This window comes from Diaporthe amygdali (assembly GCF_026229845.1).
Source record: "Diaporthe amygdali strain CAA958 chromosome Unknown NODE_13_length_1014660_cov_65_381101, whole genome shotgun sequence".
Taxonomy (NCBI): Eukaryota; Fungi; Ascomycota; class Sordariomycetes; order Diaporthales; family Diaporthaceae; genus Diaporthe; species Diaporthe amygdali.
Window position 1 is genome coordinate 169,810 of NW_026517033.1, and position 27,367 is coordinate 197,176.

Genomic DNA, 27,367 nt, shown 5'->3' on the forward strand with positions numbered 1-27,367 from the left:
CCGTTCTGCCTCACTCTTTCGTCAACTAAGAGCAAAAGCCAGATATCCGCCGCAATTGTTTGAAACACCAAGAATTTCACCATTGTAAGATGGGATGGCCGTGGAAATTTGTCTCCTTAGATGAGGACGAGGTGAGGCTCAGGAGGCAGACTCTGGACAGATATGCTGGATATGCACAGCTGTCGGCCTTTATTCCAGTTCTGTTGTTCTTGATCTACAGGCTGGTATCCCGGGCCATCCGGGCAATTGAGGCCAAGAAGGGCGCCTACAATGCAATCCCAGAGTCTCCGTTGCGGAAAGTGAGGAGGCAAGGCCCTCTTGGAGCGTGGGAATCGCGGTATCGCTATCTGCAGTGGTGGCTTGGGGACGACGTCGTGTTCCTGGGCCAGAACTGGGGCCAGAGAGACGAGTGGGTCTTTGGGCTGGGCTGGGGGCTATGGATGGCAATCCTGACTGTGTTGGGGACCGATGATGGTGAGGCAGTCAAGATGTCTAAAGTAAAAACAGAGAGTGCTGACAAGAAGCAGATTATCTCCATCTCACAAAACGAGCTGGTGGAATAGCAATTTCTCAATTGCCTCTTCAGTACCTCCTGGCACTAAAGAGTCTCAACCCAGTCGCCTACATATTCAACTCATCACATGAGCAGATCAATCGCTACCACCGCGTGCTTGGCCGCATCATATATACGTTGCTTTTTGTCCATGCTGGCCTCTACCTCAACTTCTTTGTGGCCTCGGGCCTACTGGTACAGAAGCTGACCACATCCCGCGTCGTCATCACTGGGATTGTGGGGATCTGGATGATGAGCTTGCTGAACGCAACAACTCTGAGAATGATCCGAAACTACTCTTATAGGATATTCTTCATTGTTCATCTCACCGTGGCGATGATAATACCGCCCCTAATCTGGTTCCACGCTCACTCGTCGAGGGTGTTCCTGGTCGAGGCACTCGTGGTTTTCCTCGCCGACATTATCACCCGGAAATTCGACACTTTCACCGCCATCGCGAAGCTGGAAAAAGTACCTGGCACAGGCCTCGTCAAAATCACCGCACCAATTCCAAACAAGAAGGTTCACCGGTTCCAGAACCACCCCGGCTCGCACATCTACCTCCAAATCCCTGCTGAGGCTCGAACTTCGGACAGCCCGGCTTCAACGGACTACCTTGTTCACGAATTCCTGTATAACCCTTTCACGGTAGCAGATGTTGACGTGGAAACTGGGAATCTCACACTAGTGGCAAGGCAACTCAGTGGGCCAATGACCACGACTTTGAACCAGATTGCGACCAAGAACAGCCGTCATGATGCCACCCAGCTCCCACTATACATCGAGGGACCATATGGCGTCGCTAGCCACTTCTCAACCTTGGCTGAAGGCGAGTACGACCGCATACTGCTAGTCTCTGGGGGTGTTGGTGCCACTTACACAGTTCCTCTCTACCGCGCATTAGTCAAGGACAACCCAACTGCGCAGGTCCAGCTGATCTGGGCCGTGCGTGGCGTCGGCGATGCCTCTTGGGTCGCGTCTGGAAAAGACGGCAAGAGCTTTACCGAGGACGAGGGTGTGCAGATCTTTGTCACAGCCAATGAAGACAAGCACGGCGGCCAGGAGGCGGAGGGTGGGGATGTGGAGCTGACCACGATGCATCATGGCGGCGAGATGAGGCACCAACTCATGCGGCCGAACCTTAAGAGGGCCGTGGATGATGTATTCCAGCATGGCCAGGATGAGCGGGTGGCGGTCTTGTTTTGTGGGCCAACGGTGATGGGCCGCGACTTGAGAAATCATGTCGGAGCTTGGGTGCGCAAGGGGAGGGTGGTGTTTTGGCATAGCGAGAGCTTTGGGTGGTAGGGCAAGTAGACAACCGGCACTATCAAACTTGACGCATCAGATACGTTCTCTCCTCGTGATGCAAAGATGGTTGAGCGATTGGCCTTGAGTCGCTTCAATGCTCGCACGCTTGTTTGCTATGAATACATGGCTATTTCGAGGCCACATAAGGTGTCCAGCATATCCCCAGTTTCAACATCCACATGCTTCATGTTTTCCTCCTCTCTTATTTGTATTCAGTGCTGCCAATGTAGTTACAGGTGTGGTGGAATCCTCGTAATCCGCAATAACTTTCAATTTGTATCCATCTTCACTTTCGTGTCTGCTGTTGAAGTGGTTGACAAACTCTACAAGCTTCTCATGCGTGGGCAGACAGACCCAGCCATAATTCTTGGACGGCTGAATCCCAGCAGCTGTTGGCCCATAATCCGAGAAGTAGTCGAAGAACCCTTGCAGCGAGAATCTGCCCAAAGCCCTATGCTCGCTGGTCTCGTAGATTCTCGCCGTAAAGGGGTAAAAGTAAAAAGGTCTTGGTCTCACCCTCCACAGCCTCCGTGTGAAGGAGGGCTTCTTGTATATCTTCTGCTTGCTTGATTTCTTCTGCGACTGGCCAATGTCCAGCGGTGGAGAAGATTCTGGTCGTCTCATCAACTCAATCAACCCGGCAGCAAGGCGAACCACATCGTTTCCAGCGCAGTGCCCCCAGTTTATATGGCTTCCGACTGCATGCCGGTCGTCCCTAAACCCCAGCGCAATCATAGTATCCCGGAGACTAGGCATTCGGGAGTGGCCAGAGGCATCGGCAGCAAGCTCTTAGACATCCACCCAACTCGACAACCGCTCTAGCAGACGTGGGTAATGGATCGACAACACCCGAAGCTCGAAGCTTAAATCAAAGCCGACGAGGACGGGTTCCGGACTGGCGTTGAAGGATTCCATAATCCATAGTAATTTCTCCTCGGCAAAGTCTGCATCCACCAGATCAACCTCGCCAAACTCAAAAGCCTGGCCGCATTTTGACCGTTCCCTGCTGCGAATGTGAACGCAGCAACTCTGAATTCCATAGTGTTTCTGATATGCTTTCAACGTCCGAGGCAGGCCCGTGTCGTCGTTGTGGGTGGATTGTATGGGAGGTATGTAGGCGATGCCAAACTCGCGACACTCAAATGGGCCGCCCGCGTTCCACGGCTCGGCGTCGACGACGACGATGCCGCGTGATTCGACCTGCGACTTCAGTGTGGCGAGGTCCGATATGTTGCTTTCCCAGAGCGACTTCCAGTGCCTGGTCTTTAGTTTTTCCTCGTACCTTTTTGCGTAACGCATCGTGGAAGTTGATTCGCCCTATCAAATTGGAGGAAAGAAACTCTGAATGGCGACAGTACGGGTGGTACCCTTGGGTAGATTATTGCGAATCACCTCTGTGGAACACACCGTTGGGTGTGCTTGTCACTTAATCCTGCACACTTCAACTGCGAGAGCCAAACTGTGACTGATGTTTGGTATTGACTTGGAACTTTTTGCGTGAGTGACTGAGGTCGATGTGACAAGCTCTTATGTATTTATGGAAGGGGGTTGAGAACGACTTGATTTTGGACAAAAAATGGGGATCATCAAGGCCCAAGGACTAGTTGGAGGCTTGTGGGTTCGTCTCTACAATTTGCAGGAAATCCAAAGGTTAGCCGAATATTCAGTGCGTAGAATAGATGTTATCCTACAAGATAGAGGAGTCATTCAGAGGTTTCCCTGCACGAGATTATTCATGACCTATAGAAGGCTGGCACACAGCAGGTATCCGACCGCAAGGAGTAACATGTACTGGTCAAGTTGTATCCGAACGTTGGGATCCCTGCGGATAGTAAGTATGGTTGTGTGCTTTGGTGGGACATAAGGGTGTCATTTCGACATGAAATACACGTTGCCTGGTATCATGTCTAAACGGCCCTTGGCAAAGTCTGGCCCCTTTTTGGGACAAAATGCCCATTCCATTCGATTTCTCCTTTCCTTTTATTGCTCAATGATAGACGTCAAATCCCTTGTTCCAGTTGTACAAATCCTGCCAACGCCAATAGCCAGCCAAATCGCCGTGAAGGTATCAGAACAGACCGTCGCTCTTGTGTCCAGCGCCATCATTTTCAAGTCCATTGCGCACATGAGGATGCCGCCCCTCAGTCAGCGCGCTTCTTCGGCTCTTCGTCATGCACATCATCTACTCCATCCCAGTCATCCGGCGCATTCTCATCCCAGTTGTCGACCTCCTCCTCTAAAGTCGTTGCCTTGGTAGACGGGCCTTCGCCTGCAGCGCCTGAGGCCTCCGTAATGCCGCTCTCTTGCGCGCCAACGACGCCTTCGCCGAGCTCGATGTCGCCCTCGTCTTCCCCATCAGGAACGGCGGTGTATGTCTTGCGGCTCCTCTTCCTCTCCAACATGCGCTTGTGGTACACTGAGCACAGCCCCAGCCCCGCTAAGCTCCCCACCAGGTTGGCGACGATGTCGTAGAAGTCAAAGTCCCGACCGTTCGGTAGGAAGCCCTGTAGGAATTCGGAGCCGACGCCCAGACATAATGTGCACACCACCAAGGTGAAGTGGAGGGTTCGCCGGCGGTTGGTGTCGACGATCCAGTAGAAGACAACGGTGAGGAGGAAGAAGGTAAAGGCGTGGAGGACTTTGTCGTTGACGTAGACCCCAACCTGGAGGGAGGTCAGGCCAGCGTAGCCTGCGAGGAGGAGCAGCAGGAAGAAGACTCCTGTCGTGGCGTCAGTGTCTGCCGAGTATGGCGGGCTAGAGCTCGCCTGGGGAGCCTTGTGGAGGTGGAGTGGAGAGGGGAGCTTGCTGAGCTGAGTGAGAGCTCCAGCTGTCTACGAACCTGCGAACGGAAGGCGTATCCTCATCTCTGTAGGTTTGATGTTGCAAGGTTAATCATAAATGATCTGCGGTGATAATCATGGCTGTCGATAAATGCGGTTTGGATTTGAGACTTGGTTGGGGTGGAAAGCCCAGTTGTTGCAGCTGGTGTCTGTTGGGAGGGTTAGCTGCTGGAGTTTGCGATACGCAACGAGTTCCAGGATGAGGTGGCCTGGAGCTTGCTTGCTCGCTTGCTGCTCGCCCACCCACCACCAGGGCATCCGAGCCCCACCACGGCCCAGGTGTGACCGCCGTGTCGGGCCATCCCCACCCATCCGAGTGCCATGTGGATGGTATTTGGGGTCGTCTATGTGTGTATGCAGGTGCGCTGGAGCCTGAGTAAGACATCGGATGCTTTACTGTCACTGTTTCCTCATGGTCTAGCATGCAGATGTATCATTATCCCTACTGATGCTCATGTCGACTGTGATATCACATGCCTATTCCCATGCCCACATGCATCAATGTACCGTGTATCAGGGGCTGTTGATGGACAGGTAATCAGTGTTGCCAATCAGTGCCATCTGGATGTTCTGTTGACGCGTTGTGCTACGCCGCCAACGTCATCTGCACTGCACTGCACTTCGAAGAAGAAAACTTTCTCGCCAGCAGTATCAAACACTAGGAATCATGGTTTTTGGAATTGGCATCATGAATCGATACATGTCATAGCGCTCCCTGCCTTTCATATGAAATCGAATGACAAATGGCACTATGTTTTCCGCCCTCGACTTGACTACCAGCTGCTTGCGGGCAGGATCACCTAAGCGGCGGGATTATGTAAGGCAGCTCGACCGCGAAGTACATCGAGGACATGGTGAGATGGGATGCTGAGGGATTAGATTGTGGAGATGCAAAAGAGAACTGTGGAAATTCTCGAGAGGGAGGCACCTGAATTAAATAGCATCTTTGTACAAGCCCACGACTGCCCACAACGGCGCAGCGAGCCCCGTAGTATCGTCGAAGTGAGGCAGAGGTACCTGGCGAGGCTGCTTGGGCGCCGAGGCCCACACTCCCGTCGCGCGACGGTACTTGCTCCACCCAAAACGGGACATGCGCTCTCCAGAAACAACGTCAACCCATCACGTCCACGACCATCGCCCGTCGCAATTCCATCACCTCCACCACCACATCATCCCGAACCGACCTGCACTCCCTTCTCCCCATCTATGTCAATGACGCGCTATCACCCGGTGCCCATCTAGTCAACCGACTCCGACCGGAAGGCGGTGGAATTCCACTTCGACCTCCGGCGCATGGGTGGTCCGGCCGTGCATCAGTCCTGTCCATCACCCAGGGGCCAATATGTCTCTGCATCAATCCCAGAACGGCTGGCCAACACCAGGCGCCAGCCAGGGAAACGGAATCAAGATGAATCAGCCTCCTTCCGATGGCTCGTCGCGATCCCAGAACGATGCGACATTGTTGATGCCTGAGGCATCAGACAACCACGACGAGGACCATCGACGCGCCCATTTCGCCAACCTCTTCCGCAAAACCGATGCCAGGATTGCCTCGCTCTTCTCCGATGATGGCGACATCAATCCGACTGCCATCGAGTCCTTGAAGCGACCTCCGACCGCTGACGACTCCTTCAACCTGCCCCCGCCCACGACCGACCACGCACCCATCCAGCCACCACCCCTGAAAAAAGCGAAACGTGTGATTGATGAAGATGATTATGGAGACGACGACGAAGATGATGAGGAAGAAGAAAATAACGCTGAGAGCGCCTCTGCGCCGCCAAAATCCCAGACTGCTGCAAATGCCGCCGCTGCCAAGACATATCTCTCCCCATCCAAATCCGGTAGCTCCCCTGTCCAGTCTGTCTCTTCTCCCGGCAAAAATGGCGACAAGTCAAAAGAGGATGGCTCGTCGCAAGACCAGGCCAGATCGTCTGAAGATGCGCGCAAGGAATTGGAAGAGGCCCGCAATGCAACCGAGGAGGCTGCCAAGCGCAGCTTTCACACACTCTTTTATACCCTTGAGAATGACCGTACCGCCATGCTAGAGCAGCAGCAACTAGAAGAATCCGAGAAACAGATCCAAGCCGAGATGGACAAGAACGGCGGCAGCTCATCCAACGAAGGGGCCAGCCAGGGCCACGGATCCCTCAGCAGCGCCAACCTCGGCGCATCAAGCCTGACGCTGAAACATCTCATTGCCAGAATAGACATGAAGCGCAGTCAAGTCCAAGCGACCGATCAGGAGCTGCGTAGTCTCATGAATGAGGTTAGGAAGAATCGATCAAAATGGGCGAGCGAGGACAATGTGGGCCAGGAGGAGCTTTATGAGGCTTTGGAAAAGGTTCTCAGCGAATTGAAGGCGCACACAGAGTACTCGACACCATTCTTGCAGAAAGTGAGCAAGAGGGATGCGCCAGACTACTATAACGGTAGGCAGCACTTTACCCGCCCTAAAAGACTTACGCAAGCACTGATCACCCCCACAGTCATTAAGCAGCCAATGGATCTTGGCACCATGACCAAGAAGCTTAAGCAGCTCCAGTACAAATCGAAGGCCGATTTTGTCGCCGATCTCAGTCTGATTTGGGATAATTGTCTCCGATATAACCAGAATCTGAACAACCACCTCCCTCGCATGGCCAACGGCATGCGCAGGGAGGCCGACAAGCTCACCCCGCTAATCCCTGACTTGGTCATCAGACCTCGCGCCGAGGTTGAAGCCGAAGAACGTCGTAAGCAGAATGGTGGCGAGGATGATGCAGGCGACGATAGTGACGATGAACCCATCATATCCTCACGCGGTCGCAGCAGTGCCACCAAAGGAGCTACGAAGTCCAGAAAAGCGCCTTCAGATCAGAAGGAAGGAACGCCAAATAATGACACCAAGCCTATATTGCAACTCAATGGAATCTTGGCCAAAACAGGCCGGGAAGGGTCTGAGATGGGCGACGGCAGCAATGGTTTCGGGACACCACCTGTCGGCTCCTTCACGCCCCTGGGCCAGCACGGTCAGTCCGGACTTGGCAGCAACGCTGATGCCATGGAGATTGATGGCCCCTCCTTGAGCGGCATGGTTCTCGACCATGCGCTCGGTGAGGCTGCCGAGCAAGAGATCGAGGACGAGGAGTACAAGATCTGGAAGCAAGTCACGAAAAAGGATCGTGCTTTGGCTGCTCGGGAGCGCTACCAGCTGTTCAAAGGCAACAAGCTGAACGTCGACGAGCCAGCACTCCTGAGGACCAAGGCTGGCATGCGGAGGGTTTTTCGAAGCCAAAAGCAGGCTGAGTCTGCTGGAATCCTCACTGCATCCGGCGGCGACTCATCAGTCATTGCTGCGAAAGACGCAGCGAAACCGGTGGAAACCCTTGCCGAGGGCATGGAAGTTGAAGAAGAGCGGACTATTCCTGACTATTACGAGGTGAGCCATCTTGTGCCAGATGTCCCACCCAAGCTGCAATGGGTCGAGGACGACGAGGGCCAAGTCATCAACCAACATGAAGATGTCTTGCGAATGGTACCGCGAGGCTTCTTCATCGCCCCTCCGAGCATTCTAACGAAGAAGTTCGACGCGAATCTCCGGCAGCTACAGGAAACCAGGAAGGTTGTTTCGAAGATTGGCGTCATCAAGCAGATGCAGATCCAGTCACAGGTCTACGCGAATCAGTTTCCCAAGTACGAGCCGGAGCCCTTCGTGGAAGCTGACATCGAACCGCATTTCGTGGCTGGCGAAGCACCTGTCTTGGCGCCTGGTGTTTGCAAATCAGCACTGCAGCGTTCGGTGGCCAAAATTTTCTACCATGCTGGATTTGAAGAGCTGCAGCCATCTGCGCTGGATGTGGTTGCTGACATCGCCGGCGATTATTTCGAGAAACTCATTCGCACCTTCAATGTCTACCAGGAAGCCGAGAAGAAGAACGCCACGGGCGTATATGCGGAGCGTGGAGCCAAATTTCAACCGCGCTTCACCCAAGAGGAGGTCATCCTACACACACTCAACGAGAGCGGTCATAGCCTTGAAACTTTGGAGGGCTACGCCAAAGATGATGTCGACAGACTTGGTACCAAGCTTGGAACAATGCATGAGCGCATGAAGTCCCATCTCGCGGACTTGCTTCGACCGGCGCTCAACGACGTCGGGCCAGACGGTGCTGGAGCATTCAAGGACGGCAGTGAACAATTCGTGGGAGGTGACTTTGCCGAGGAACTCGGTGAAGACTTCTTTGGCTTCAAAGCCCTTGGCCTTGACAGAGAGCTTGGTTTGGAGATGATGTCGGTGCCTCTGCATCTACTCCAGACTCGTGTCCGGAACACGTTCCAGTCCCAGGCACAAACCGTCGACGCTGAGATCCACGATGTGTTTGAGCAGCTTCCACCTGCAGAGCCGGTCACGAAGGATAATATCCAAGACCAGATCGGGCTTGTCAAGAACTTCTTCCTCGCCAAGTTGCATGCTAATGGCGATCAACCTTTGGTAGAGGACGAGGATCTTCCTGTCAAGCAGAAGAGGCCTCGCCCTCGGCTTGGCGCCACTGGAAAGATTGTGTCACCTCAGAAACGACCACCAAAGGAACAAATCGCCCTGGCCAAGAAGAAGAAGAAGCTCGAGGCTGGCAAGGCCCAGATCACCGATCCGAAGCCCGGCGGTGCCAACTCAACACCCGAAAAAGGCAAGAAGCTGGGCAAGAACATTCCCGCTCTCCCCAATGGAGCTGCCAACTCCCTTCAGGCCCCTGCAATGGAACGCGTCGACAGCTTGCAAAGTCAAGGTGCTGCGAGCAGCCCGCCTGGCGATATCAAGGAGGAAGCTGTTGGTATGTTGAGCCCGGAGAGCAACGAACAGTAGGCGTCCGAACATCCGAGTTTACCGTCGCGAGGCGCAAGGAAACTGGAATTCATCGCGATATCCAGGCGCATCATTACTTGACACCGGCAAGAGCGGGCTTAACCGCAGTGTTATTTCGAATACTTTCTTACATTTCGGTTCCCTTTGCTTGCCACTTTTGGCAACAGGGCTCCTCCCATGCACAACAATTACGGTCCTGTGTATTGGGTATCACATGCGACGGCAAGCATCCACGTCAATCAGCTCAGCCATGCTCCATTCTTAGCATGGCTATCACCACTCGAGGCAAGCACCCAGGCCTGCAGACAAACTCTGTAGTGGGTTCCAAATCTTTAGGATTTGCATCATCAATATATTGAAGGAAAAGTCCTTTCCAGGCATCTTCATCCCTTGCTACATGCCAGGTTGACGGACAGATCTGGTCTATGAGCTTTTCACAAATCAATACCGTGTCGGTTTACGGGGTGCCTCATTGCCGCTCCACATCTCAACCTGATTACCGACCATCGACGCCCTAAGATATAAGCATAATCACTAGGCCATCCATATTCATCAACACTCTTCACCTCAACCAACATTGCTCTTTTTGGCTTTTCACAAGGCGTTCGGGAGATATACTGCATCGAAACCCAGGGAAATAAAAGGGTGGGCAGGCCACATTGTCCATTACGGCATGAAACGAAACGGGAACAAATTGATGGCTCCTTGGTTGTTGTGCCACTTCTTCCCACGCCTCAATGCCGCCCTCAAAAAGAGATACCTCGATTGACTTTTTCGCGCTTCTTCATCAGGCCAGTCTTCGGCCTTGCGTTTCATCTGTATTAAAGTTTAGACCGGTGTCTGTGTTCGGCAGGGGCGGTTCGTGTGATGCTGGGGCTGGTTCTTTTTATGGCGGGCTCTTCTCTGTGCTATCTTGTCCCGAAAGCAGGCTTGGTCCGGTTGATTGTCGGCTCGGCTGTTGGTGGTATACCTTTCTATGGGCTGCTTTGTCTGGCGAGAGACTTCTTCGGTGGGTCCCAGCTTTGACAGATGGGCTATGTTATGAACGAACTGGGCGAGGGATTCGTGCCCCGTACCTTCGAGACGGAATGAATTGGTACGCTGGGTCAGACATGTGGGCGTGTGGTCGAGGACGGAAGTGGCTCTGGCAAGTTTGTGGCTGCTGGCGGGAGACAGATAGGTGGTAGCACGAATCAATATTTGAGCCTTTTGTCTCATTAACGTCGTCGATGTGATCTGTTGAAACCGAGGCCTCGTAGCAGCGATGAAGTTTGTGTCTGAGCTCAATTTCCGCTGTATCTCATTGCTTTGTAAGGTCAGAAAGGAGCTCGCTGTACTCAAGGTAGAAAAGGCCAGCTTTAATGATGTTTATAAGTCTTATTCTTTAGATATTCCGAAGCCCTCAGAGTTTCTCATCCATAAGATTAGGAACAAAACAGGGTGATTTTCCGTGATTGATTGTTTATCTGACGATTGTATTGTACATTCTTGACTGACAACTAAAGAGTATTCTGACCCTCCCTATCTGAACATCTTTCTCAAGGCGATCAAAGTGTACAAGACCCATCTGGATCTTGTAATAGTGAAAAAGCGGCTCTTCCTTGTCCCTTCCCCTTTCACCCACTGTTCGATGACCCTACATGATGAATCCGCGCAATATCTCCCTGGGTAATTAGACGTGCTCAATCCTGAAGTATGTGTCGTATGGGTATCACCAGACTTAAACAGGACTTAGAAGGTGTGAAGAGACCAAATTCCGAGGTCCACTCTCCCTTCGCCTTTACCACCAGTGCAGTAGAGTGATGTACCTTGGAATGGGTAAAGTGCTCGTGAAGCTTTGAGTGCAGATGACTATGCAGCCTAATTCTCATCGGAAACATCAAAACCTTCCGGTCTCTGCAGCCTCGGTGCCTTCGGTGGCCTCGATCCACTGTTCAATGCGCTGCCGCTTTTTGTGAGCCTGAGACTTAGCTCAAAATTAGCCAGATATATTCATTACGGGAGAGCCGCGAAAAATTCTGGGTAATCAGTTGTAGCTTACAGAGCCAGGTCCAACGGTCATTGCCGACTTGCTTCTCTTTCCGCCCTGGAGACCCTTCGCCTGCCGCTCTACATCGGCATTCGCCTGCTGATCGTGTTCCTTCTCGGCCTCCTTCGCTCTCAACCGCTCTTGGATGTAATCCTTCCACTTGGAATTATGTTTGGAACGGGGCTTGCTCTTTAGATTGTGATACGTGCCGGCAACCGAGCCCCAAGAGCGATTCATCTGCTTTGCTATGTCCGCCCAATCGACACCATCAGTTTTGAGATCGATCAAATCGCGTATCTGAGGCTCGGTCCAAGGCATGGCCCTGCTATGGGGGGTGTCAGTGGCAATAGGAGCAGGAGGGGTAGTGAAGGTTTTGGCGGTTCGTGCGTGCGAGGGCACATCCTTATTATCCCGCTTCTCGTTGAACTTCTGTTGAATGATATCCTTCCACATAAGATCATACTCTCCAGAGGCTTTGTACCACATTCTGGACCACTTATCATTGATAGATCCGGCAGAACGGTGCATCACGCGCGATATGATGGGCGCCGAAACTCCAGCCACCTTGAGGCCGATCATTTCCCGTATCTCGGGTTCAGTCCAGGGTCCCATCATCTGGCCCTTCGACTCGTTGTAGTTCGTCTTCGCAGTCCTCTTCTTCTGAATGTAATCGCTCCAGTTGAGCTCGTTGCTCACTGTCTGCCACTTGTTGTTGATCGAAGCGACGGAGCGGTGGATTACCTCCGACACAACCAGGGAAGATGCGCCGGCGACCTTGAGATCGATAAGTAGGAGTGTCTCATTGTCATCCCAGTGTTCATGTGAGCCCTCCATGGGATGAATGTCGATGTTTTCGTTTGTGGCCAAGGTGGGCGGCTGAGGGGCCTCATCCTCCTCTTCGTCATCGCCCTCACTCTCAGCCTCACCCTCAGCCTCGCTCTCGTCGCCCAATAGGCCGCGATGGAGACGAACTGGGTCCTCGAAATTGGCATGAAGGCTGGGCAACAGCTTATTGCTGGCAATCACCTGGACCGAACCGTAGAACCAAGACTTATTGATACCGTACTTCTCGGCCACATCTACGGCCACATCACAGATTATCTCGAGGTGGACCGCCCGTTTGTCTGCAGCGAGAACCTCCAGGGGGAGAAGCCAGTGAATTCCGTCACTAATACTGTCTTTGGTCGGCTGGTCGAGATCAGTCAACTCAGGACGGTTCTCAACCATTGTGAGATGAAAGTTCAGCACGTAAAGGATCGCCCGATTTGCGATATCCGCAAGCGCTTGATGGTCCATGATCAAGGCTGACGGCGAGCGCAAGATGGATGGTGACAATTGGGAGGGAAAGGGACAACTGAGAGGGGTCAATGAATGACAGTCGCAAATCTCAAGAAATGACGAGGACTGCTAAACCTGGGGTGGTTATGGACGGATGATTGTGGTTATAGGTGAGCTGCGGTTGTGAGTTGCGGTTGTAGGCAAGGTGCGGTTATGGGTGAAGGAGTCGGCGAGCAAGTCGGTGAGTGAAGACAGGCAGTTTGAATTATGTTGAGGTCTTGTTTGAGGCAGCCTAGAGCCAGAAGTGAATAGGCAGTCCAGCGTTCGTCATGCAAACAATATTACAGCTGCACCAAGTGAAGACCGCAGTTGTCAAGCCTCTCCAATGTTGATCTCACAAAGCCCTCACCACCTATGAGGTATATCTAGGCCTCCCTCCTCTCTCTTTAGGTGTAGCCTTGTGTGTGTATGCCTGTCTATTATGACTTAATCACCTGCTCCCCCACTCCGGCCAAGATCTCTCCTGACTCTCCATGTTCTAGACCCAACGACCCTCTTCTCACCTCCATGCAGGCTCTCGACCCAAGGGATCTCTTCCTTGGGCCCATCTCGGCCCTGGTCGACCTCATCTTCTATACCTTCGTCACCATTCTGAGAAGCACGATTATAGTGGTCTTCGGTATATGCCCACGTCGGAGCATCAAACTTGCCCGACACCAGAACGATCTCCTTCCCTCCCAGGTCACTTGGCGACGGCGGCGACACCAGAGCCAAGAGGGAACGCTGAATATCGATACCGCGCACGAGGGCCAGGCCTAAGCAGCGGGAGAATTTGGGGCGAAGGGTTATTCCGTGGCGAATGTAGGGAATCTGCTCTGGCGTCCGTCGTATAAAGGTTTCGAAGTCTCCGGTTTGAGTAGTATTTGGCTCTCCTGTTCGGTCTAATACCACCGCATTATCGGCCTGTGCGGTGGTGGAGAATGCTCTGCGGTTTTCGATCTCGACAATTGCCAGGATGGTGCCATCAATGGAATCAGCGAGAAGCTCTGGTTCTGGCTGATAACCATAGCACACCACCCCGAGGATCCCACCACCAGTTCCGCTGTAGTTCAACAGAAGGGGTGGTTTAGAAGTAAGCGTTTGAGAGTCCCATCGAATGTTAGTGCCAGTGCTTAGTTTTGGGCTCATATGAAAATAGGACATTGCTTGCATGTGTCGTAGGTGCAAAGCAGTTCTGGAAGTATACTCGCTGGATTGGGATGGAAGTGTGGTGAAGTCGATTCCTCCACACACTGACTTCAAGCCTTCGACGGTGTCTTCCGGGCCATCTTCAGACATGTAAATGACCTCAGTCGGGTGAATTTTGGATATGAGATCCACGAGCAGACCTAGGCCAGTACCTTGTATCCAACCAGGAGTGTTGACCACTAGGGGATAGGCCTTGTGAGATGACTGATAGATATCATAAAGGTCTGCAACACAGTCCTGGTAGTGCTCTATATCAGATGCCGGGGTGACAGATGCTAAAGCATGTGACCTGGGTATAGATCTGATATCAAGAGATGGATGGCCGAAAGGAGGTGATAAATTTGGCTCCTCGAGCTGAACAAGAGAGATAACGCCTGGTGGTGAGAACTCGGGCTGTCCAGGATCAATATCTAGAACATCAACACCGGACCAGGCTCGCTCCTTGTTGCTTCCCCTGTCGGTCAACAATTTGTTGACCAGGAGCCGCGAGAAGGTGGATTTGCCCGACGATTTGGGACCACACACTAAGACAAGTGGAGGCTTTTGCAGCTTTTCTTTGAGCAAATGCGCAACTTTTTTGTTCCACTCAGCCGGCGATTTGAGTTCGTGGATTATGGCCTTCTTGGGACCATCTGCAGAGCTGGATAAAATCTGATAGGTCTTTCTTGTGGCATTCTCTCTTTGGCTGGCTTCATTCCACAGCACTCCGAAGAGGGGTGATAGCTTCTCCAGAGATCTGAGCTCGGTGGCACCTGGGTGGTTGTGAAGCTCAATCACAGACTGCTCTGCACATCTCAAAACAGGCAGGGCATGACAATGAGGTGCATGAACCCAGTGTATTGTCTGTGAGGGAAATAGATTGGCCCCGGCAATAGCTGCCTCGCCACTCTTGACCTTGATGCCATAGCTGCCCAGAATTACCAGACGCTGTCCTGTTATCAGCAAATCGAATTTGAAGATAGACTTGTTTAGGGCATGACCTTACCTCTCCATTTGTGAAAGTCAAGAGGGCAGTACCATTGGCTTTTAATTGAAAATTGCTCTTGGTCGGCTTGAAGGATGACAGTTGGACCACCTTGCGTTTGGGAGGCTCCTCAGCTGGCTCCGGAGTCTGTAAACTTTGCCTTACAGTCAATATCCCGATGGTGTCTTTGGATTTGGTAACAGCAAGATATGCACATACCCGTCCCCTCCAGCAGGTATCTCGGCACCTTCTAGCAGCAGCCTTTCAAATGCACCTGAGGCCTTGTCCTCTGCCCCAATTCCTCCACCAGATGCTTGGTCGCTTTCCTGAAGGGTTTTTCCATCGCCCTCAGAGGAAGTAGAAGCTGCTGAAGATCCTGTCTGCCTCTCTAGAAGCCTCTTCTTGAGGGCAGCGGCACTCAGCACTGCAAGAGAGGTCAGTCACAGTCCTCACTTTGTGAGACATCAAATCTTCCACCCAGGACAAAACCTACTTGGAGTGCCCTGGCCGACCTCGAGCTTTCTCTTCTTGCCCGATGACATTTCTAAGGCCGCAGAGATTGTAATGGGTTTATTAGGGTTCTTCCGTCATCTCGTGGGCAGCGTTCCCGCAACGGCGTCACCAGCCTCATCTCATAGGCCTCAGCCAGGTTCGAGTGCGATTGCGATTTCCAGTGCGGCCTCAACGTCAGTTGGCTCTGGCTCAGGCGATCGCGGTAGGGTGGAGGACCCCGGCCCTGCTAACATGGCCCTTGCGAGTTCCCTGTAAGTCCGCGCTTTGCCCAATCACCAGCACCAGCTATACCCCACCTTGCCCACTTCGACCCTGCCAAAAGTCGTCCCAAAGATTTCCATTTCGGAGACGCGACTTTTTGGCCGTCCCTCGAAGAAACTTTGCAAAAACTTCAACGATCACACTTCACGCTCCCACACGAGGCACGCCGCCGACTGCGTGTCTTCCCTCTTCCACCGCGCTCTTTGCTACGCAATTGGCGCAACTCTTCCCTCAACTGCCCTGACCAGCTTTCCAATACCTTTGAACCGTGCTGAGAACCTTCGTCTTTCCAGCTCGCCGAACGCGAATCGAAGAAATCACATCTTGCGCGCAGTCGCTCAACAGTCACAGTTCTACCCAGAACTCATTCAATCGGCTCAAGACGCCATGGCCGGCACCAGGGCTCCCTCTGGCAGCTTGCGCAATCATGCTTCGACCGCCAGCAAGGCGTCCAAGGGCAGCGTGTTCGGTGCTCAACCATCTGCGCCTCAGCTGAAGCCGGGCACATTCATTGGCGACAGTTCCGACAGCGACAGCGACAGCTCCAGTGACAGTGACAGCGGAAGCTCCAGCAGCGGCTCCGACTCAGGCGGCAACGGCAGGAAGACCGTTGGGCAGACGCCTCTGTCACAGAAGAAGGCAGATGTCGCAAAGGCAACACCTGCAAAGAGCCCGACCGTCAATGGCCTCAAGGCATCGATCAAGAAGGAGCAAACAAATCAAAAGATCAAGAAGGAAGTCACAAGCTCTTCAGCATCGTCTGAGAGCGGCAGTGACAGCGGCAGTGAGAGTAGCAGCGGCAGCGAGAGCGACAGCGAGAGCGCGTCCAGCAGCGAGGAGAAACCTACCAAGACGCGCGCAAAAGGCGAGGAAGTCAAGAACAGCACCAAGACAAAGCCGAAGCCCGCTGCAGCCGAAGAGTCGGAGAGCTCTAGTGACAGTGACAGTGTGAGCGACAAGGCGACGAAATTCACGGCCAAGTCCGACAAGAAGCAGGCAGCACCACCAAAACCCAAGACGAAGCCCGTCAAGCAGGACACTTCGTCCGAGTCCGAGTCCGAATCCGAGTCTGAGTCTGAGTCGCGATCCAGCTCACAAGAAAGCTCAGCTGAAAGTGAGAGTGAGAGTGGCGAAGAGAGCGAGGACCCTGAGGCTCAGATCCAGCAGCAAATCAAGAACGACCTCAAGTCGGCAAAAGCCACGACGGCTCGAAGCTCTGCCTCATCTTCTAAAGTTGAGCCTAGCAACAAGAAGGCCAAGGTCTCTAAGCCATCTGTTCTCCAAGACGGTGACGGTGATATCGAAATGTTGGACCAGTCGACTGCTCTGACGAATGGTGGCGTTCCCACTAAGGTGTAAGTTTCACAACAAATACGACACAGCCGGAAAGCTAACAGAAAGGACAGCGGCTCTGTCCCTGAGTTTGTGGCACCTGACTTCCACTTGCGCAAGATTGATGGCAGCATTGGCGCTTCTGATGTTGCTAGTTTCTTTGAGAAGGCTAAGTTGGAGGGCAAGCAAGTCTGGTACATCACTGCGCCGGCTTCCCTCCCCGTTACCGTTGTGCAAGACTTGACCATCCCCATGGATCAAGCACAGAAGGGGCTGCCTGTCCTCACCCACGACGGAGACGACTACCGTATAGCTTTCGATAATCCTTCAGCCTCCTCGTCATTCAGACTTCTCATCCCGAACAAGAAGGGACAGGAGTACTCAGAGCGTAAGCAATTTTATGTGCCAGACTTTCACTGCATGACTGACCATCTATTAGTTGGGCGGCCTGTCAACCAGACGATGCATTTCACTCGCAGCGAGACATTCCCACCTGAGGGCACCGCTAGCGTTACCACAACCCAGACAGTTTCCAAAACCACGAGACCAGCTCGGCCTCAACCGGAAGGACTTCGTGCTAGATACACTCCTCTGGGCGTGCCGGCCTCGAAACAACCATTACCCGCCATTGCCAGCCCAGAGAAGAATAAGTCTGTTGCAAACGTTGCGGCCCAAGAGGCAGCGACGATCAGCACCCCCAGATCGAGCTCCAGGAAGAAGCGAAAGCATGACGGTGAGAACGGGCCTGCGGCAACCCCTGCCCACAAGGACTCCAGCAAGAGTGCCAGCGCTGAGAAGTCCGCAAAGAAACAGAAGACCAACAGAGACCATGAGCATGTTACCGACGGACAGGCTAGCCAAAAGGAGACTCCAGTGCCTCTACCTCCCCACTTCAATGCTAGCTCCAACCCCAGCACCAACCTGTCCAGCCCGAGAGCTGGCTCAGCGGCACCCTCGGCGACGCAACCTGGTCCTGTCTCCAGGAGATCTGCCTCCCCAGGTGCTCGCCTGCCGTCCACACAGCTTTCGGCCAAGCAGACACCAGTTCCCATCCCGGTGCCAATCAAGTTGAGCAGCGCTTCAAGCCTCCCTGATATGAAGGCCTCGGAGGGAAAAGAGCGGAAAGAGAAGAAAAAGAGCAAGGCAAACTTGCCCAGCGTGGACAAGGTTGCTGCGAGATTTGGCGAGATGGCTGCGGCGAGATCCACTGAGAAATCTGAGAAGTCCCCTGAGAAGCGTCCAAGAACTCCCAAGAAGAATACGCCTATCTTGCCTCCTCGTCATGACAGCAAGGGGAGGCCAACCCCCTGAATGCATAATGGCAACAGGAGGTAGCCTGAAGTGATCAGATAAAGTGATGTTAATTTGCAGAAGCTTTGGATGGAATTGTCTATTGGAACTTTTCAACCGTCCGCTCGAGAGGGCAAGGCAGAATCTAAAGGCGAGCCCAGCAACCAACCATATCTGTGGATCTGGCTATGCGAAATCGCCCAGCTGGAGGGATGAATCCTGCAAGGATCAAAGGAAAGAAGCTAGTTGAAATAAGAGTGCCTCCAAGAAGTGGTTCTTGGATGCCAAAAGCAGTAGGAGTTTCCAAGTGCGGTCTGGACACGGAGACACATCTGAACGGAACGCACTGTTCGATGTTTTTGTTTTTCGTTTTCAAAGGAAAAGCTTGGCATAGGCTTGTTCTTCTGGACAGCACGGCGTTGTAGGAATAGCTAGGTAATTGAGATTAGTCGGCTTCGCAAGAGAGAAAGAGAGTGGCAGGCTACATTGCAAAAAGTTACTACCCCAGAGTGATTCAGTATGTCAATGACAAGGACCAAAGATTGCTGAGCCCATCGCCTGCTTCTCGGCCTTCATCCTGAACTAATAGATATACCAAAGTCAAAGCGGTCCATCTTGGAAGTTGGAGCCTGAGCTGGCAAACAGCGAATCGCGTAAGACTGAAAATATGAGCGAGGGGAATGATTTCTCGCCTTGTGCGCGTTCGATAACCGTTCTGCTAATGAATATCGACGGCTCTGTATTTGAGTAGCCTTGGGTCACTTCTCGCTAAACTACACGACTTGTCGCGGCGAGCCACTCCTAAACTTTTAGTCAATGCACAGCTTTAGTACATTTCAAAAAGACCATCATCGTCTGGCTGCGCACAGCATCATGGCTAATTGGCAACTCAATCTTCTGCCGTCGTCGAATGATGTCGTGTCAGCATGGTTTTACTGTATGCTAGGCTATATCTGTGAGAATCAGCTGGATCTCGTAATTGTATCTATTTCTCTTCAATCAAGAGAATCTACTGTCATGCGCGAGTATATGATAGTCAGCGTGCAGTTCCCTGTCCAGCGGTACGCGCACGCCCGCCGGCACTGACCAAAGCTCGCCTGAGATCTCTAACGATGTCTCACGCGCTAGCATGATCGCACCGTAAGTATTGGCCAGCTGCCCGGATAGGAGGCATTGCATCTTGTTAAGGCCGCGGCGGAGGGTGACAAATATCAGGCCGCCTTGCTTGGCTACGCGGTGTACGCGGCCCTGCACACACACCCGGCGCGCTGTTTGATCCTGGCTTGAAAGGCCATTATTTGACCCAGATGATGCGATTGGGAAGAATTGAATATGTGGAGGCCAAGTAGCGCGGCTTTCAAATGTTGGATTGCTCTGCGCCGCAGCCTTGACGGCAAACATAGTGAATCACTGGCCGCCGCATCAGTCCTCAGACCACTGAATAATGAACTATCGGAAATTCTTGCTCTCGATAAGTCTTTTTCAAGGCTGTTCGCGCATAAAGTTCTGCATTTAATGATGGGCCAAATCACAAGCCATTTATGACAATTGTTTTAAAAAGTTTAAGAATTCTTTCTCGATTTAATTACTGGCCCTGGATGTCTCTATAGTGATTGGCATTGGTTCTTATACAAGCTTTAATTGAAACTATTAAATAGCTAAAGCTGTATCAAAAAAACTTATTTGAAAATGTTTACTTTTTTTCTCTTTATTTTGAATTTACGGACTCACGGACTTTGACGGCTCCCACAACGCTGAGAGGTTTAAGTCGTCATTTTTGTCCATCTACTGTACTATAGTATGTCAAACGACTCAAGGCTATTGCAAGACAAACGCATCAAGCGGTTGTACAGCCTGAGTTCCTTTTTCCGGAGCGGCGAGTAGGACATCGACATATGGTGATAAACACCACCAACACGCTCATACCAAGCGTTCCCATTGTTGTCCATACCACGCTGCAGAATCCAAGCTTGAAACCCCGTCCCATGAACGTTTTCGTGAATATAAAGCAGCACGAGTATCAGCTCACCTTTCTGCAATGCCTTCCGAAGGTCAAGGCGAGAGACGTGCCTTAAGCCATTCGAGTGGGTGAGACATCCATGTTTTCCGTCTTGTGAGTGCACGTGATGATCCTCCTCACCCCATGGCATGGCGTAACCGAATAGTCGAATCGTATCCTCCGGGTCCCCTTCCTTTGCCGCCGCAAAGGCGTTGGGTGGGATGGCCACGGACTCAAAGCTTAGAATCTGCGGGCCATCCTCCCCCCAGGTCGAGGTACTCGCTTCCTCCCACGTCATCCAGTTGAGGTCCCTAAGCCGCCTAAGCGTTCGCCGGAATCCGGGATTCTGTACCTGAAATGCTACCCTTCTCTCGAGGGGCAACGGCAGCTTCCACTCCACTGAGCCTACCCACCCCGCCCACGACCAGGAAGGAAAGCCGTTCCTCCGCGCATTCCCACCTGGGCCGTGGTGCCAGCAGAGGCCTCCAGCGTTAAGTGTTGCGTTCTGAACGTCCGCGGGCAGTCTTTCTTCATCATCAATATCATAGTGGAAAGGCACCCCCTGCACGATGGCGATGTTCCACTTATCGAAACACATCCCGAGATCGTCCGACCGCTGTGAAGCAGTATCCTGGAAGACCTCCCACTCAACGCCGTTGACGTCCTTCAGCACAGCGCCGAACGCGCGCAGCACATCGTCCGGCATCTTCAGGCTCCGTGCCGAGTACGCGCTCACGAGGTACGCCAGCCAGCTCAGCAGGTTTGACCAATCCGCGGTGGCGAGAAAACGCGTATTGGGCCCGTTCGGCAGCCACTTGCTCGTCCAGTGCCGGTCGAAGTCGCCGGCGCCCTTCGCGCGCACCCACGAGTTCGTATCCTGGTCTAGCATTTCCCGCGCGCCCTCGGAGCACTCGAAGTAGGTGCCTTTGGCGTGGAAGACCAGCACGCGCCGCGAGATATACGACTCCTGGTACGTCCACCCGCGCGTGTTCCACACTGAGTTCACGATGGTGTCGAGGGCCACGGGGAGGTGGGTTTTATGATGATGTCGACTGGTTGTGTCGCTGTCGCTGTCGGGGACCTCACTCTCGTACCATGCTGCTACAGCCTCCTCGGCTGTGCACGGCGCCGCTAGCCCAGCATCGGCATCCGCGCCTACGGCCGCCACAATAGTCACCTCTGCATGCATATAGACCTCCTTCATATCGTCAATTTGGCGCGCCTTGACGGCCGGGTCCCCCTGATTAATACAATACTGGTCTACCCAGATGTACCGGATGCCCAGACGGTCCCGCGTCACAACGATGGCGTCCTCAATGACACGGGACACCTCGGCGGCTAGAAAACACTTGTTGCCCCCGTCGCGTGCGGCCAGGGGCTTGGGCTGTGTATTGGTGCCCCAGACGTAGCTGAGCGCGACGTACGAGACGGACGAGGTGCTGTTCATGAGCTCGCGGGTTTCGCAGTCAATAAGTGTGATGGCAATATATGGGCCGCCAGGCTTTCCGCACGCACTGTGTTCTCGGAGGCATGTTGATAGCGGCTGCAAGATCTGAGAGAGACCTGGGAATAGCGCTGCGTTTGAATCTTGGGCTTTATCACCCTGATTGTCGCTGTCTGGGGCTGGAGATGGTTTCGTCTCTGGATCCTGAAGCTGCTCATGGGAGTCGCCGCCATCCAGCGCTGGGGAGAGCTCTTCTGCAGCTTCGCAGGGAACGGCTGGCTTATCACTGGCTTTATGTTCTCCGCTAGCTTTCTCGCGACTCCGGTGGCGATGCGCCTTCATCCATGATACAATTTTCCGAAGGCATCGTGGATGCTTGTTGTGCTTCTTGTCCATTGGTGAAGTCGTCTGCGGAGACATCGTGTGCCTAAGTGAAAACTCACAACACAGCACAGGATAACTCCCCAGGCACCGAGAAATGTGGTGGTTGAGAGTCCATTTCAACACTTGGGACCTGCATGTCGAAAGAGACAGAAGTTTGGGCCCCTTAAATGTAGGTATGCGTTGTCAGTGGAGTACAGAGGCGTTCGCCGTCTTTCCTGTACAGCTAGCAAAGATCTATCCACACCTAGGGGCAGGAATTACCCACCTATTGCCCAAGCTCAGACCCCAAGTCCATGGACTTAGTTATATAATCAAGTACCCATAGGTTTATAAGTTCTTTCTAAGTGACTTCTAATAAAATCTTGATATATTATACTATTTTCAAATTTACACAAGTAATAACCGCTGGCTATAGTTAGCTAGAAGAATACTACTGAACAGAAATACTCTTAATATATATAAAGGTGCTCAGCTTACTGCTACATTACTACCTCTTATCCAGAGCCATAACATACACAACTGCTTGGTTACTGTTTAGTAGTTAAGAAAGGTACTGTGAGGCTTGCTGACTAGGTACCGCTCTGGACTTATAAGGCTGCTAGTGCAGCAGCAGACATAACCAATCATGAAAGCGGCAGCGTAGATCGCTTCACAGATATTATAATTTGAAGCCTTGGGACTATCCCTCCGCCCCGCATTCCTGGTAAGTGTCTCGAAAGCAATTGGTATACGTGATGAATGTCCAAAATTAAGGCATGGTGTCCGCAGAAACATTTTCTCACTTCGATGAGAAGTACATCATTGAAGCTCCTCCATATTCGACAATCAAGTATCGATGCCACTCAAATATTTTGGAAGTCAGAGTTCGTCGAGTCCACTGAAATGCCTAATGACGATGACAGTGAACCATCTGCTCGGTTCAAGGATTTTGACGACGCCAGCACTATCAGCGGCGCCGATCTTCTTGAGCACAAGGAAAATGGCGACGGACGGGTCGTCAAGAGAGACTACCTTCGACCTCAGATGCGAGACTTCGCCGACTGGGCATTCGGACCTGGAGGGATCGCCACGTTGCAAGTCATTGCCTGTGGGGACTATTCCTACGGGGGTCGTACACGTTGGAGAGAGCATGTTGAGGTTATTCTTTGCCGGAATAGGCAAGGGGCGGGCAACGGCTTCCGGATTCTGAACAGGAGGGATTACAGAGTGAGTGAGGAAAGGGCTAGGATCATTGATGAATATCGATATCTTCTGGAAGCCTGCCCGGTGAAACCTCTTCTTGAATTATGGTTCGACTAGGAAAAGGGTTGTGCATTGTTTGTTTCCCAAGTCTTGTTTTTGAAAATGTGAAAAACACCTGCCCTACAAAGTGATATCAAGGATGAAATACCACTACAGGTTATGAGAAGTGTGGTTCTGGCTTAATAAAAGAACTCTTAGAATGCGCAAAGTTTCCCACACGTCGTGGGAAGGATTCGCAATTGTACCACGACCAGCTCGCTACGGATCTTCCTACCAAGCAATCTGCTGGGAGAAATATGCTCTGAAGATCTCAGTAGTAGCAGCAGATGCAACCCAACAACCTGGGCGACGCTGACAGAACACAGACGAGTCCCAAGAGCAGGACACATGCAATTGGGCCCAGCGTATCGGACTGGACCCACCAACCAAGCATCCCGCTCACGACAGAGCCTCAATTTGCGCCGATCGAGATCCTCCTTCCATCTCACATGCAGCAGATCTACAGATTACATCCATGCAAGAGCAAGGAAATGTCCGCGGCCACCAACGAGAAAAGGGGGGGCAACGCGCGAAGATTTGTGGCTTATGTCGTGTAAATGTCCCCCGGAGGATCGGACACGGGATGCCGCGGACAAGGGGTCGGTTGAGGGAGTAGGCTGATGCTCCGGCGGAGGGCTCTGTCGTGCACGTACGCGTATATATGTACAGATGAGAGACTGCGCCCTCAGTGTGTATACTTTGGTCCTGGGCTTGCGTTCTTCTGTTTTCAAATTCCTGTGGCTTAACCCTTTTCCGGTTGTCTCATAATTCCCCCGATTCAGCTGCGCCGCGGCTGAGATTCCGCTCCTCCTGTGTGTCGCTCGGACATATTTAGAGACACATTTTACAGCCCTTGGAACGATGTAATAAGGCACTGTTTGCAGCAGTAGAGAGTTCTTGTATTCATTCATCTCCTGTTCTTCAATTACATCTACTACAACTATTACTTCTAAATTATACTGCCACTCGCGGCCTTCCTGCGAGGAAGCCATCTCGGGCAAGCGGACCTGCTCCTCCTGTCCCATGTTTCGGGGCCATTCCCGGCATTTCGGGAACATTATTCCCCATTTCATGGTCTTGTACCATTACTCATTCATCTAATTCATTTCCCATAAAAGTTTCCCGTTCGATGTTGTTGCGCTGCTGTGCGAAACGCCGTACAAATGCTGTTTGCTGTTGTCGAAAAAGGGATGTTGCAGGTCACGCCGCGAATCTTCGAGACACGCTCAAAGGACGATCGACCGTACAAAACAACCCAAGGGGTATCAAGTTAATTTGAAACGAGAGTTGCAGAAACAGAGCTGTGTTGGGTCTGGAACCCGGAGAGACGAAAGGTTTCCCCATGGTGGCCGTGATCGATTGCGGAGGAAGCGAATCGGTATGGTTCTGATTCAACACCAGGAAGCTGGTGCAATGATCAGATCGGCGCGATCGATGTTCTCCGCAGAGAGCAGGGCGCGATCGTCGCCCCAGGCCATCTCGGTAGCTGCCGAGAAGGATCGCTGCAGGGCCGAGGAGCGCCACGAAGCCTAGCCCGCCGCCAAGCGGCGCGATGGGCTGCTTCTCAGAGGATGGCTAACCAGGACCGTGGCTGATCACGGAAAAGACGAAGACTGATGCCTGGTCGGAAGATCCGTTTCTGACGGCGAGCACCGTACAGAATCTGAATACGACCATCAAATTGCCGTGTCGACTACCTCATCACCACGACCTCGGCGACCTCGTCTTCCCTCGCAGAGCCGCGCTCGCCACCATCCCACATCAGTTGCCCGTTCATGTTCATCGGGATCGTCACGTGGTTGAAGTCAGGCTCGGTCGGTGTCGTCGGGGACATCAAGGTAGGACTCGTGATGCTGGTGCGGGGCGAAGACGAGCTTGAGAAGCTCGAGCTGCTGCCGATGGTCCACTCGTCGTCCTCGCTCAGGTGAGTGCTCCTCCTCTCGAGCAGGCCCATGCCATATTCGCCTCCGACGCCGACGTACCCGTACTCCTCGTCCAGAGTCTTGGGCTTCTCGCCGACCTCAACGTACTCGTACTCCCAGCGGTTGCGCTTCTCGGGTTGCTGGCGCGGGAGGTAGCGCGTGCGCGCAATGTAGTAGATGGCGGTGGCGATCAGGCTGCCACCCACCAGGTCCACGGCGTAGTGGTGGTTGAGGTACATGGTTGCCCACCACAGCCAGCCGACGTACATGATGAAGAAAGCCCTCCCGCGGGGGAAGCAGAAGCTCATGAACAGCGCCTCGAGCGTGGCGTTGGCGGCGTGCAGGCTGGGGAACGCGCCAAAGGGCACGGGAGCGGTGGTGAAGCTCGTGGTGTACATGTCGACCCCGAAAAGCTTGTCAACACGGGCCAGACCGGCAGGGCTGCCGGGCATGCCGTAGTGGGCGGGCTCCAGACCGTGTTCCTTCTCGTACCAAGGCGGCGTGCATGGGAACGCCAACGACAGTGTGACGCCAGTCAGGGCGAGCCAGCCGAAGGATTTGGCGAACACGGGAGTCGTCGAAGGCGCGGCGAAGATGAAGATGAAGAGAGAGCACACAGCGGGGCCGCCGAAGTGGCCGATTCCATAGGGAAGCCATGCGAGTAGGTCGAGGACGGGGTGGGTGTGCGCAGAAAGAATGTTGGACAAGTTGGCGCCGTAGAGAACGTTTTCGAGGGCGGGCAGAACCTTTACCCAGATGTGCGGCCGGTATTGGACAGGGATAAAGCTGTTGGGGGGTTCGTTGTTAGCTGAAGATTCATGCAAGCAACGCCAACCGGACGAAAGGCGAACTCACCGACTGCAGAAAAAGTACAACAAGTATATCCAGATGGGCATCGAAGGCAAGAAGAACTGTCTCGTGGCGGGCATCAAACACACGAGCAGCGACAGGATGGGCACGGCGACCTTGACGAATATGGGCATTGGCGCTATCGCCAGGGAGAAGATCATGAAGCCAGCCAGGGCGGGATACTGGATATCCAGCCAGCCCCACCTATGGCGTTGGATTGCACGCACGCCGTCGAGAGGGTTGAAGGAGCGCTGCAGCCTCGTGATGCTGGTCGAGTCCCTGAATGGTTGCCTCCATGGCTTCTTGGATCGGCTTCTTTTACTTCTGCTGCTGGCGGGGCGGAACTGGTCGGGAATGCTGATGCTGAGAGCGCCGGGCCACTGCAGGTGTGGGATTTGCAGCTTGGGCTTGGCCTGGCTCAGGAACGAGTTGATGTCCTGCATTGTTGCAGTGGCGGCCAGTTCCGAGCTGAGGGTGTGGACGAGCAAAGAACTAGTAGCGAGCCGGCCGAGTACGGGATCGGTACTTGGGGTGGTCTGGGACTGGGAGGCTCAGCGAGCAAGTGAGAGGCGGGATGTGGCGACGACTTTTGGAGTTGGATGACGCTATTGCCTGCTCATATCATGGTCTGTGGTGGATGGACTACAGGCTCGGCTCGGACACTCGGACGCACAAAACGCAACACGGAGGGTTGACGGGAGAAAACACTCGACAGGAGACCAAAGTTGGATCCAGGGAGGCAGACGACAGGATGATAAGTAAGAGTGTGTGTGGGCGAGGTCGAGGTCGAGGTCGAGGTCAGTCCCTGTCGTCCCTTTTCATCCGAGACTCCCGCGCGGCACAGCAAGGAGCAAACAGCAAGCAGCAGGCAGCACAGGGCGAGGTGTTGTTGCTGGTGTGAGCGGGTCGCAAGGAGAGGGAAACAAAATACGGGAGAGGAGGGCACGAGACGAGTTGAAGAGCAGGGCAATCCTTTATTATTAAAGCGAAGCTGGAGGTGAGCAAGGAGGAAATGCAAGATATGGC

At 53.2% G+C, this 27,367-nt stretch overlaps 8 protein-coding genes across 8 annotated transcripts; 4 read left to right on the top strand and 4 right to left on the bottom strand.

The window, feature by feature from the left end:
* Positions 1 to 89: 89 nt before the first annotated feature.
* Positions 90 to 1,858, top strand: J7T55_003676 (metalloreductase fre8; the record flags this gene model as incomplete). The annotated part of the gene is made up of 2 exons (XM_053143012.1): positions 90 to 497; positions 587 to 1,858. 2 exons carry the CDS (start codon positions 90 to 92, stop codon positions 1,856 to 1,858), a joined length of 1,680 nt encoding a protein of 559 aa, XP_052993925.1.
* A 792-nt stretch (positions 1,859 to 2,650) lies between these two features.
* On the bottom strand, positions 2,651 to 3,160 carry J7T55_003677 (uncharacterized protein; the record flags this gene model as incomplete). Its single annotated transcript, XM_053143013.1, has 1 exon — positions 2,651 to 3,160. One exon carries the CDS (start codon positions 3,158 to 3,160, stop codon positions 2,651 to 2,653), a length of 510 nt encoding a protein of 169 aa, XP_052993926.1.
* An 842-nt stretch (positions 3,161 to 4,002) lies between these two features.
* J7T55_003678 (uncharacterized protein) lies at positions 4,003 to 4,725 on the bottom strand (the record flags this gene model as incomplete). The annotated part of the gene is made up of 2 exons (XM_053143014.1): positions 4,003 to 4,580; positions 4,701 to 4,725. 2 exons carry the CDS (start codon positions 4,723 to 4,725, stop codon positions 4,003 to 4,005), a joined length of 603 nt encoding a protein of 200 aa, XP_052993927.1.
* Positions 4,726 to 6,043: 1,318 nt separating this feature from the next.
* On the top strand, positions 6,044 to 9,547 carry J7T55_003679 (bromodomain-containing protein; the record flags this gene model as incomplete). The annotated part of the gene is made up of 1 exon (XM_053143015.1): positions 6,044 to 9,547. One exon carries the CDS (start codon positions 6,044 to 6,046, stop codon positions 9,545 to 9,547), a length of 3,504 nt encoding a protein of 1,167 aa, XP_052993928.1.
* A 1,879-nt stretch (positions 9,548 to 11,426) lies between these two features.
* On the bottom strand, positions 11,427 to 15,608 carry J7T55_003680 (uncharacterized protein; the record flags this gene model as incomplete). Its single annotated transcript, XM_053143016.1, has 7 exons — positions 11,427 to 11,507; positions 11,589 to 12,880; positions 13,418 to 13,956; positions 14,152 to 15,029; positions 15,088 to 15,220; positions 15,286 to 15,490; positions 15,560 to 15,608. The coding sequence occupies 7 exons, from the start codon at positions 15,606 to 15,608 to the stop codon at positions 11,427 to 11,429; spliced, it is 3,177 nt and encodes a 1,058-aa protein (XP_052993929.1).
* A 202-nt stretch (positions 15,609 to 15,810) lies between these two features.
* Positions 15,811 to 18,483, top strand: J7T55_003681 (uncharacterized protein; the record flags this gene model as incomplete). The annotated part of the gene is made up of 4 exons (XM_053143017.1): positions 15,811 to 15,830; positions 16,002 to 17,195; positions 17,247 to 17,560; positions 17,612 to 18,483. The coding sequence occupies 4 exons, from the start codon at positions 15,811 to 15,813 to the stop codon at positions 18,481 to 18,483; spliced, it is 2,400 nt and encodes a 799-aa protein (XP_052993930.1).
* Positions 18,484 to 23,171: 4,688 nt separating this feature from the next.
* Positions 23,172 to 24,127, top strand: J7T55_003683 (uncharacterized protein; the record flags this gene model as incomplete). Its single annotated transcript, XM_053143018.1, has 3 exons — positions 23,172 to 23,359; positions 23,447 to 23,495; positions 23,852 to 24,127. The coding sequence occupies 3 exons, from the start codon at positions 23,172 to 23,174 to the stop codon at positions 24,125 to 24,127; spliced, it is 513 nt and encodes a 170-aa protein (XP_052993931.1).
* Positions 24,128 to 25,263: 1,136 nt separating this feature from the next.
* J7T55_003684 (pap2 superfamily protein) lies at positions 25,264 to 26,784 on the bottom strand (the record flags this gene model as incomplete). Its single annotated transcript, XM_053143019.1, has 2 exons — positions 25,264 to 26,278; positions 26,348 to 26,784. 2 exons carry the CDS (start codon positions 26,782 to 26,784, stop codon positions 25,264 to 25,266), a joined length of 1,452 nt encoding a protein of 483 aa, XP_052993932.1.
* Between the last annotated feature and the right edge of the window lie 583 nt (positions 26,785 to 27,367).